At 45.8% G+C, this 12,376-nt stretch overlaps 1 protein-coding gene across 6 annotated transcripts in view; it reads right to left on the bottom strand.

Annotated features, from left to right (window-relative positions):
* The window catches only part of sema5ba (sema domain, seven thrombospondin repeats (type 1 and type 1-like), transmembrane domain (TM) and short cytoplasmic domain, (semaphorin) 5Ba), a 300,621-nt gene that overhangs the window by 81,388 nt on the left and 206,857 nt on the right, over positions 1–12,376 (bottom strand). For all 6 annotated transcript variants that reach the window (XM_067987078.1, XM_067987075.1, XM_067987080.1 and 3 more), the window contains one exon: positions 4,620–4,737. In XM_067987078.1, coding sequence (XP_067843179.1) covers positions 4,620–4,737 — 118 coding nt within the window. The remainder of the gene's footprint in view (positions 1–4,619; positions 4,738–12,376) is intronic.

Below are 12,376 nucleotides of genomic sequence, written 5' to 3'. Positions count from 1 at the left end.
CACCAAGCCACATAAGGAGCTATTAGGACAGGTGACCAAAAGCTCGGTCAAAGAGGTAGGTTTTTTAAGGAGCGTCTTAAAGGAGGAGAGAGCGAGGCGGAGAGGTTTAGGGAGGGAATTTCAGAGCTTAGGGCCTAGGCAGCTGAGGGCACGGCCGCCAATAGTAGGGCGAAGGAAGTGGGGGATGCACAAGAGGCCAGAATTGGAAGCATGCAGAGTTCTCAGAGGGCTTGAGGGAGGGGGTGGTTACAGAGATAGGGAGGAGCGAGGCCACGGAGGGATTTGAACACGAGGATTAGAATTTTATATCGGAGCCATTGCTGGACCAGGAGCCAATGTAGGTCAGCGAGCACAAGGGTGATGGGTGAACGGGACTTGGTGCGAGTTAGGATACGAACAGCCAAGAGAATTGGCAGAAGCTCACGGCTGGCATCTGGAGGCACTGTTAGTGACGTATGCCAGCTCACTACTCTAAACACTGCCTTAGTTAGCCAAAGTCATACCATTTTCTATGTTGAATAAATGCAATGATCAATTTTCCCTCCTCCCCCCCCCCACCAAAGAGCAGTTCAAATCCGTTTCTATGTAATTGCTGCTTTATTTGCCAATTCTACTGTGCGGAGATTTGTTGACAAGTGTCAGGATTTTGAACGTATCTGAATTTTTAATAACCAGTTCATCAGCTAGATTTTTTAAGAGCGTGTTGGCAAATTCCTAGGTTCGGCTGAAGAGAGAATGAGTGATTAACCCAACCGTCTACAATGGTTAATTGCTAGCTCATAGCATTAAAGCATTTTTAAAAAAAAAATCAGTGTATGGAACACATTAATATGCAAGTATGTTTTTTTTTTAAGAAGTTGACATTAACTAATAACTAATACCAAGATGTCTACAGATCTCTGCCACTTACTGATTTAAATACAGCCAGATAGACCACTTTCATCACTTTGAGTTGCTATCTTTAGTTTCCGTGCGCTCAGCATGCAGCAGAGTTTGACAGCTTAGCAAAGCTTAGACAGCATCAGGTAGGGGTTGCCAGGGACATAGCATCATACAATCATACAACACAGAAGGAGGCCATTCAGCTCATCGTGCCTGTGCCGGCTCTTTGAAAGAGCTGTCCAATTATTCCCACTCCCCTCCTCTCCTCCCCCATATCCTTGCAAATTTTTCCCCTTCAAGTGTTTATCCAATTCCCTTTTGAAAGTTACTATTGAATCTGCTTCCACCGCCCTTTCAGGCAGTGCATTCCAGATCATGACAATTTGCTGCGTAAAAAAATTCTCTTCATCTTCCCTCTGGTTCTTTTGCCAGTTCCCTTAAATCTGTGTCCTCTGGTTACCGACCCTCCTGCCAGTGGAAACAGTTTCTCCCCATCTACTCGATCAAAACCCCTCATAATTTTGAACGCCTCTATTAAATCTCCCCTTAACCTTCTCTGCTCTAAGGAGAACAACCCCAGCTTCTCCAGTCTCTCCACATAACTGAAGTCCCTCATCCCTGGTACCATTCTAGTAAATCTTTTCCGCACTCTCTCTAAGGCCTTGACATCCTTTCTAAAGTGTAGTGCCCAGAATTGGACACAATTCTCCAGCTGAGGCCTAAAACAGTGATTTTTAAAGGTTTAGCAAAACTTCCTTGCTTTTGTACTCTATGCTTCCATTTATAATGCCACGGATCCCATATGCTTTTTTTTAACAGACTCCTCAACTTGTCCTGCCACCTTCAAAGATTTTCTGGGAGCAGAATGAGACCATTGGAACTGAGCCATGTTGGGTTCTGGAGTCCCTCAAGTATAGGTGAGCCAGATGCAGATCATTGCTCCCTCTTACTGCTTGTTCTTGATACTAGATACTGGGATTATTTCCATTGGAGCAGAGAAGGCTAAGAGGACTATTAATAGATGTTTTTAAAGTTATGAAGTATTTTGATAAGAGTGAATAGGGAAAGACTATTTTTGTTTGGGGAGTCGAAGGCAAAGGAGTAATCGATTTTTTATAAAAAACAGAAAATGCTGGAGAAGCTCAGCAAGTCAGGCAGCAACTGTGGAGAAAGAAACAGAGTTAACGTTTCAGGTCGAAGACCTTTCGTCAGAACTGGAAGATGTTAAAAGAGTTAAAGTTTTGAAGCAAGTATCCTTTCCCCGGCTCTGTACTTGCTCAAAAACTTTAACTCTTTTAACATCTTCCAGTTCTGACGAATTCATCGACCTGAAACGTTAACCCTGTTACTTTCTCCACAGATGCTGCCTCACTTGCTGAGCTTGTCCGGCATTTTCTGTTTTTATTTCAGATTTCCAGCATCCGCAGTATTTCGCTTTTGATCAATTTAAAACTGTCATTAAGAGAGTGAGGTTAAGAGAAACTCCTTTCTGCAGAAAGTTCTTGGAGCAGGGAATTCTTTGCATGGGAAGTAGTTGCGGCAGAAACCATTGCATCTTGTAAGGTGAAGGTGGATAGGTATTCGAAGCAGAGGAATTTACAAAGCTATAGGGAGAACTCAGGGCAGTTGTATGGATTCAACCAGCAAAGAGGCAGTGGAGACAGAATGGATTAAATGGCCGCCTTCTATGCTGTAGAGGAGATATTTCTAATTGTGGGAGAGACCAAAACTAGGGGCCAGAAATATAAGATAGTCACTAATAAATCCAATGGGAAATTCAGGAGAAACTTCTTTACCCAGAGAGTGGTTAGAATGTGGAACTCGCTACCACATGGAGTCGTTGAGGCGAATAGCATGGATGCATTTAAGGGGAAGCTAGACAAACACATGAGGGAGAAGGGAATAGAAGGATATGCTGATAGGGTGAGATGATGAGATGTGGGAAGAGGCTCGTGTGGAGCATAAACACCGGCATGGACCAGTGGGACCGAATGGCCTGTACATTCTATGTAATTCTATGTAAACTTCCAACAATGTGTGTCTCAAGTCAAACTCAGAATGGTATCCGTTACTTCAATTAATGTGGTATTTCCATTGCTCACAGCAGCTATCCTTTGGCCTGAGAAAGATTGACAGTTTAGTGCCAATTAATGTTGAACTGGGGGGCAGTCTTGTCCTGTGGACATATGGCAATGAAGAACCGGATTCAGACAGAATCCACTGACGACTTTTACAGGCAGCCAATGGAAAGAGAGTTTCATCCCTTCTGTTGCTGGTTTGATTTGCACCCAGCGTCCCTGAGCTGAAAGGACAGTGTACTGTGCCACAATCACAAGCTTAAATCTTTGCAGGAAGGCTATAATGAATGCTGCACATCTGATCTTAGCACTTTCAGCAAAATGGCAGAAATCAAAATTAACTTTTGGGGCTTTGCTACATCAATACAACATAATGAAAACAAATCAATCAGGCATTGCTATGGCCTGCTGATAATCACATGACATGCTTAAAATGACTTTTGCACACAGGGAGAAATTCAATTCTTGGATAAAAGATAGCCAAAAGCAAACAAATGACATTAATGAGAATTACGTAGAAGGTAGAGCACATAAACATTGAATCACAGAAAGGATACAACACAGAAGGAGGCCATTTGGCCCATCGACTCCATGCCAGCTCTATGCAAGAGCAATCCAGCTAGTCCCACTCCCCTACCCTACCCCGTAGCCCTACAATTTTTTTCCTTTCAAGTACTTATCCAGTTCCCTTTTGAAAGCCATGATCGAATCTGCCTCCACCACCCCCTCGGACAGTGCATTCCAGATCCTAACCACTCGCTGGGTAAAAAAAAGTTTTTCCTCATGTCACCTTTGGTTCTTTTGCCAATCACCTTAAATCTATGCCCTCTGGTTCTTGACCCTTCCGCCAATGGGAACAGTTTCTCTCTATCTACTCTGTCTAGACCCTTCATGATTTTGAATACCTCTATCAAATCTCCTCTGAAGAGGCCATTCGGCCCAACAGGTCTATGTCGGTGTTTATGCCCCACACGAGCCTGCTCCCACCCGTCTTCATCTAACCCTATCAACATATCCTCTATCCCTTTGTCCCACATGTGTTTATCTAGCCTCCCCTTAAATGCATCCACGCGAATCCCCTCATTTACTCCTTGATGGTAGCAAGTTCCACATTCTTACCACTCTCCGGATAAAGAAGTTTCTCCTGAATTTCCTATTGGATTTATTAGTGACTATCATATATTTACAGCCTTTCGTTTTGGACTCCCCCACAAGTGGAAACATCTTCTCTACGTCTATCCTATCAAACCCTTAAAGACCTCTATGAGGTCACCCCTCAGCCTTATTTTTTTCTAGAGAGAAGAACCCCAACCTGTTCAAACTTTCCTGATAGGTACAACCTCTCAGTTCTGCTATCATCCTCGTAAATCTTTTTGCGCCTTCTCCAGTGTCTCTAACCGGATGGCCTACTCTTGCTCCTGTTTCTTGTGTTCTATGCTTTTTTATAATATGGAGACCAGAACTGTGCGCAGTACTCCAAATGTGGTCCAACCAAGGTCCTATACAAGTTTAACATAACTTCTCTGCTTTTCAATTCTATCCCTCTAGAAATGAACCTCAGTGCTTGGTTAGCTTTTCTTTTTTACATGGCCTTATTAACCTGCGTCGCTACTTTTATGCAGCGGGAATTATTTTAGAAGCGTTGAACCTGGCACATACCGGACACTCTGTGATGTTTTGGTTCCATAGGCTCATGTTGGAACTGTCCTCGATGGTGGTGCAGCGTTTCTGCCTCAGGTCCCAGCCACAGTAGGGATCTCTTGCTCCCAGACAGGATCTGCCGATCAGATACAGCCATGAATAATTAACGAAAAGAAAAAAAGTTCCATTACAAAAAATACCGCTCCCATCGCACAAAAAAGTCTTATGAGGCAAAGAGCTGGCTCTGGTCCACAGCTCTGTAAATGCATCCTCACAGCGACGCTGTAAAGATGATTACGCCTCAGGCTTGTTCTTGGCACACCCCATGCTTAAATCAAAGGACCTAAAACCCAGGGCAGCACCATGACAACATGAGGTAACAGACCAGTGATAATGAGCACTAAAAAAAAAAAAATACTACACGAATATGGAAAAAAAAAACTTATCCAAAGGTTGATAATTTTGTGGATTTTTTTTCCTTTCTTGGAGTAATTATAGGAAGAGGAGTAGCCTGAATGACCTGGGCAGGTGATGCGTGAGGGAAATTATCAAGCTGACGGGATCTGCTGTCTCTTTGCCAGTTTACTTATTTGCTGGAGATCTTTTATCATTTGTCTTTCTTTCCGCACCGTTCCCATCTCCCACTGAAGGTCCTCGTGCCCCGGTCTGAGATGCCCGTTTAGTGCCTGCTTTGGGATTTTTGTAGAGCTGTCCATTGGGCCACTGAGCAAGACTGGAGAACTCTGGCAATCTTTCACACCAGGTGCAGTTGGTGCTGAGCTCAGTCGGGACCTGGACACAGTAATACCTTCACGTGGTGACAGCCGTGGCTCAGTGGGTAGCACAGTATGGGACACAAAAGGTGGATAAATATGAAGTGAAACAAACAGTAAAAGCAATTGAAGATAAAATATAAAGAGACTGTGCAGGTTGTTACTGTTCTAAATAAATCTACAGAATATACTATTCACTTGCCTCCTCAGCTCTCCCCATTGAGGCAAAGTTATTATAAACATTGTCAATCGGCTGGTAAAAAGACTTGCATTTATGTCACACATGATCACCACGCCAAGAAATGTCTCAACACCCTTCACTTTGTATTATTACATAATTAGTTGTGGGGGGAAACACAGGGAGTCATGATGCTTAGTTGCACCATGACTGTTTGGGCCAGGCTTGATGAACCAGCTGGTCATTTCCTGTCCACCTTTTCACATGTGGTAACCAGTCTGTGCTCAAACTGCCATGGTGGGATCTGAACTCACGTCCAATCTAGGATTATTAGTCTAAGCTTCTGGATTACTGGTCCAGTAACATAACCACTACACTACCATATTCCCCCTAACTTGGGCAAGCATGGTCTCTTGGAGCTTGCTTGACTGCCCTATGGAGCCAAGGAGAATTGTCTCCAGAGATAGTCCTGAGACCAGCCGATCGCTGTGGTATTGCTCAGGATAACTCGGAAGATGTGCTGTTTTATTATGAGCTGCTTTATAATGGGCGTCATAGCACGTAAAGCACCGTGTATTATTCTGCCGCCAAGCTGCAGCAGCGTCCCTTTAAGGCCGCAAACTTTACTGAAAATGGGGGCTGGTGCCTGGGCACGGCTTTCCGGCCACCTGCCACCCTCTGCTACCTCACCCGGGTGACCATTCTTCAAGTGTGCACCTAGACAGTGAGTGCCCAAACCCATTCAACCACTGGGGGCGCAGTCCTCACAGACAAGCTCAACCCGAGTCCTCATCTGACATCCGCATGCATTCGGGTCAGGGTCACTGGACCAGCGATCGGAAGCAGAAACTCAGGATGATTCTTCTCCTCACTAGCCCAGGGATGCAGTGGCCAAATGTAGCTCTATCACCACTTACTCCGGAGCGAGCCTTTGGCTTAGTGGTTAGAATTCCCGCCTCTGAGTCAGAAGGTGTAGGGATCAAATCCTGCTCCAGACAGACCCAGCATGTGGAGACTGGGGCTCCAGACAGGCCTGAGGAGAGGTGTGGATGATCCCCTTGTTGTATGGCTTGTGGAAGCCCATAAAACCCTCCTGCCATGTAGGACTAACAACCCTAGTGGCTGGTATAAGGATAGTTACAGCCATGGAAGCAGCACTCACATTGTGGCCTATCAGCCTGTGAATCTTTCCACTTATTTCACACTATTCTCTCCAAGGGCAGAGTGTGAAGATATGAAAGTAACAACAATAACCACATAATCTGGCTGACATCTGGTAACTCAGGAGATTGAACTGGGGCCTTCCAAGTGAGTATGGCTCAGTAACACTTGGATGAGGTACTGGAGGATTGCCATTGCAGGTAGAAGCCATACAGAGGAACAGGAGTAGGCCTTTGAGCCATTCAATTAGATCATGGCTGATTCATAACTCAACTCTATATCCCTTGATAGCATTAATTAACAGAAATTTATCAATTTCAGTCTTGAAAGTCTTCGACATCCACAACCTTTTGGGGGGGAAGAGACTGCCTAATGCTAGGTAATGCAGTGGAAGAGCATTCTAAAGCTTTCACAATCGCTGAAACTCCCCCTACAGTGCGCAAATAGCGAGCTGCTCACATCAACCGTTCCGTCCAGGGAACGATTTGAGAGGAGGCCAGGCATTTAGCTGAGGGCACCTTCTCACGTTTTTTATTGCTAGAGACCAGTTAAAGCATTGGCAGAAGCCTGCGAACAGGGGAAGAACCCTCCTGGCTCGGAAAGGACTGGATAGATAAGGGCGTTTGGCCCGTCCTTGCTCATCCGTCCAATAAAAAAAAAACTTGCAAGCCATTCATTCACAGCATCCACCTGGATTTCTTGATTAACTCCAGGGTTTATGCCTCTGCTGCCCTACTTGGAAGCGGGTGTGACGAGCTTTCCCGACATCAGACCTAAATTTGCCAGTCACTAGTCTTGAACCTGTGGCTCCTTGTCCTGCCGTCGTGTTTTCATTTGAAGTAGCGTTCCGGATGAAACCGGGAGCAAGGAAATTCAGAAGAGGAAATAGGGCAGGCAAATGTACCCTCCCCAAAACCCACTCTCCCTCTCCACCACCCCCCCCCCCCCAACAAAAGACAACAAGTACGATCAGCACCGAGGAGATTTACTAGAATGGTACCAGGGATGAGGGACTTCAGTTATGTGGAGAGACTGGAGAAGATGGGATTGTTCTCCTCAGAGCAGAGAAGGTTAAAGGGAGATTTAATAGAGGTGTTCAAAATCATGAGGGGTTTTGATAGAGCAAATAAGGCGAAACTGTTTCCAGTGGCAGAAGGGCCGGTAACCAGAGGACACAGATTTAAAGTAATTGTCAAAAGAGTTGGGGGGGGGGATGAGGAGAAATTTTTTTATGCATTGAATTGTTATGATCTGGAATGCACTGCCTGACAGGGTGATGGAAGCAGATTCAATAGTAACTTTCAAGAGGCAATTGGATAAATACTTGGAAACGAAAGATTTGCAGGGCTATGGGGAAAGAGCAGGGGAATGGGTCTAATTGGGATAGCTCTTTCAAAGAGGTGCCAAATGGCCTCCTTTTGTGCTGTATGATTCTAAGATTCAGTGGAAGACGGCAGCGTAATCTCGTTGAAATGAAGAAAACAAAATGGTGAATTTGGAGTGAAAGCACAATTGAGAATCCAGAGCTGTTAAGCTCCAGCGACAGAACATCAACCGGTAACCTGACACCCGTCAGGAGATACGCACGAACAGAGCGTGCGTCTGGCTTGGTATCCAAGGCAACAGCAATACCGGTTTATCAACGGGCCCCACAGCAAAGCAGGAATGAAGTACGAGACATGGAGGGTTTAATACGAGCTTGTCACCATGCCAGAAAGTGTCAGCCAGCCATAAAAGTCAACTCTCCCCACTTCTATAGCCAGGAGGCAGAGGTTTTGACAGCCATCGTTGACTGCCGTTATCACACAAAGCAATCTTAAAGTCATTTACAGTGTACAAGAGCACTCCAGGAAAACCGAAACCATCACAAATCGACATGATGCGTCTACTGCAGTGTTGTCGCCAGATGTTGACACCAATACGCAACAGCAAAGAAAAAAAATTACATTTAAGCCAATACACTTTAATGTTGTGCCAATACGTTTCTTGTGTGACAGTCTTCATTCATCACTTCAAATTGTTCCCACCACTACCACCACCAGTGATGAGCCTGTGACAGGCAATACTTCACAGCTCAAGACGCTCTCTCCAGCAACAGCTCAGATCTGGAGGACGGGATCTATAATTGTGCTGCTCAAGTGGACGTAATGTGAAAACTTTACACACCCACCGGCACCTTTTAATGAAGTCTCAGGGATAACGCTCTACTGGTTTGATCTTTCCTTTGTATCAACTTTACTCACGGTTGTCAAAATACCACAAAACCAAGGCGTCGAGAGCAAATTCAGCAAAGCTGGATGCTCCGTTGCCAAGACGACCAGGCCGGTCGAGACTCCATTCACAAAACTGCCCTTCCTGAAGACTTCGACTCTTGGGCGGAACACCGGGCACCTTCTGGCGCCTCTGGTGTTCCGCCCAAGTGGCATTCCTTCACGGGCATTCCTTCACGGGCAAGCCTAGACAGTGAGGTTGCACTACTCTTGTTTGCTATCTGGTGACTCATGTTGGCAATGCAGGCATACAAACACCAGGCAAGGACAGAATAAAGCTCTCGTGTACAAGCAGCCTGAAGTGACACCCAAAGGCTCATAAAATGAAGGACGGCCATTGTGTGGGAGTTTGGAGTGCTGCCATGGTTTGTGGAACCGTCCCCCAGCACGAAACTCCACCTTCAGGAGTAGAAGGGAGGGAAAAAATAATTTGACTCCCCCCCGCCAACCCTCACCCCAAAAAATCTTTTACATGACAAAAGTGCTTCCATTTCCGTGGACTCTTGCTCTTTAAAGTAGTGCTGTGGATTTAGTAAGTTTCTATTGTCCAGCCCGTCTCCATGGAAGTGAACACACACACACACACACACACACACACACACAGAGCAAAGTCTTAGTATCAAAGGAGATGGTCATTCTGTTGAATTGCTTTATAATCTTAGATGTTAAAGGTAAATCAATGTCCACTCCGCAGTATTTTTCATTCCTCCCTTGGTCAGGCAACTGACATTAATATCGTAGCCATGATGTGGAGATGCCGGTGATGGACTGGGGTGGACAAATGTAAGGAGTCGCACAACACCAGGTTATAGTCCAACAGTTTTATTTGAAATCACAAGCTTTCGGAGCTTTGCTCCTTCGTCAGGTGGGGTCGACCTGACGAAGGAGCAAAGCTCCGAAAGCTTGTGATTTCAAATAAAGCTGTTGGACTATAACCTGGTGTTGTAAGACTCCTTACATTGATATTGTATTGTAGCATTTGTGAAAACGGACCAGCAACCTAGAGGTCATGAGTTCAAATCCCACTGTGAAATTGAATTCAATAAATCTGGTCATTTGTTGGCTGGCAGCAAAAACTGGCCACAAATGTTGACGAGTTGTCATAAAATCCCACCTTGGTTTACTTATGTCCTTTAGAAAAGGGAACCTACCAACCTTTACCTGGCCTGGCCTATACATGACTCTAGTCCACCATATATGATTGACTCTTAAAAGCCTCTGAAGTAGCTTAGTAAGCAGCCCAGCTTTACAAACAAATCGCGAATGGCCAACCTTCACCAAATTGTGGGGGGGGGGTTGGCGTATTGGGGTCACCACGGGTTGGCAGACGGGGATACACAAGAGGCCAGAATTGTAGGAGCGCAGAGATCTCGGAGGGTTGTAGGGCTGGAGGAGGTTACAGAGATAGGGAGGGACGAAGCCATGGAGGGATTTGAAGACAAGGATGCGAATTTCAAAATCGGACTGGGAGCCAATGTCCTGACTGCCGATTTATTAACAGGAAGAAAAAAAATCGATTCAGAATGTTCAAGCTTCTTGCTGACTCAGAGTGAATCGGAAATTGAATCCTAATGAAGCCAATCAAGAGCGGATATCAGACCTTGACAAGTAATTTCCATGGAAAATATAATTTGAATTTGGACTGTCAAAATGTGAAGTTTTAATTGCAGATAATCGTATTATTTAAGGCAAGCGCCAGCTAGGAAGGAAGTCATTTTTCCCGGTATTTTGTAAGTTTATGATTCCATAGCTGGTGCAGTGTACACTAGACATCTGTTTTCTGACAGTGCTGTATTTAGTGGAGGCGCAGGGTAGCTGACTCAGTAGGGAGTTGGGTAACAGGTAATTATCCACAGCTGTAGCTACCGCTTCCTCACACCTTAAACGTTCAAATGTTCGGACAACCAAAAAAGTTGTCAAGGTTTCTATACTTTTCCATTTTGGAACTTTTTCTTTCCCTATCCCTTCCCATTGCAGCCCAAACCACCCCCCAACCCCGCCCCATCACCACCACCCACCCCTCACAATTTCCTTCCCTCCTCACCTCACAATACCGATTTGTGATGTCGGGAGTATCAAACAGAGGACGGCCACTTTCTGACGCTTGCCCAAATGCCCAATGGCGTGCCAGCCTGAGACAGGGAGCATGAACGTTCCAGCCCTGCCCCACCCCGTCCTTAGCCCGATGTTAACACACCTTCCACCCAGCAGTTGGCCGGACCTCACTCGGCAGTGGGAATCCTTCCCCATTGATTTTCCCTCTCTGCAGCCCAGAGGTGCAGTAGTGTGGCACTCCTACTGCTTCCAGTCTGAGATCAATGAACTCATCGTTGACCCGGCAGAGGGATGGGGGGGGGGGGAGAATCAAACCTGGGATCTTGCCAACCTGTATTGGCCTAGTAGTGTACTAGGCAGCGTGCTTACCAATTGAGCCACTAAGAAAGATTGTACCTACTACAACAACAACTACTACTACTTGCATTTATATAGCACCTTTAACGTAGTAAAACTTCCCAAGGCGCTTCACTGAGCCAAAGAAGGAGCTATTAGGACAGGTGACCAAAAGCTTGGTCAGAGGTAGGTTTTAAGAAGTGTCTTTAAGGAGGAGAGAGAGCTGGAGTGGTGAAGAGGTTTAGGGAGGGAACTCCAGAGCTTAGGGCCGAGGCAGCTGAAGGCACGGCCGCCAATGGTGGAGCGATGGAAGTCAGGGATGTGCAAGAGGCCAGAACTGGAAGAACGCAGAGATCTCGGAGGGTTGCAGGGCTGGAGGATACAGAGATATGTAAGGGACGTAAAAACTGATATAGCCAAATGACATTTGAGAAGCTTTTATTGAAGCTGCCTCAGATGTCAGCTGTACCTCAGTTCTTAGCACTCCACCTCAAAGGGCAGAAGGTCGTGGTTTCAAGTCCTACTTCAGAGACTTGAGCACAAAATCCACTACTGAGGGAGTGCTGCGCTGTCGGAGGTGCCATCTTTCGGATGAGACGATAAACCGAGGCCCCGCCTGCTCTCTTAGAAAGACATAAAAGATCCCACAGCACAATTTCCAAGAAGAGCAGGGGAGCTCTCCCTGTGACCTGGCTAATATTCATCCCTCAATCAACATCACTAAAAGAGATTATCTGGTCATTTATCTCATTGCTGTTTGTGGGACCTTGCTGTGCACAAATTGGCTGCCGTGTTTCCTACATTACAACAGTGACTACACTTGAAAAAGTACTTACATTGTCCGTATAGAGCTTTGGGACGTCCTGAGGTCATGAAAGCCAATTCTGGCCTCTTGCACAGCCCCGATTTTAATCGCCCAACCATTGGCGACCGTGCCTTCAGCTGCCTAGGCCCTAAACTCTAATTCCCTCCTTAAACCTCTCTGCCTCTCTCTCTCCTCCT

Source organism: Heptranchias perlo, chromosome 7 (genome assembly GCF_035084215.1).
Source record: "Heptranchias perlo isolate sHepPer1 chromosome 7, sHepPer1.hap1, whole genome shotgun sequence".
Classification (NCBI taxonomy): domain Eukaryota; kingdom Metazoa; phylum Chordata; class Chondrichthyes; order Hexanchiformes; family Hexanchidae; genus Heptranchias; species Heptranchias perlo.
This window is presented reverse-complemented; position numbering and strand designations above follow the sequence as displayed.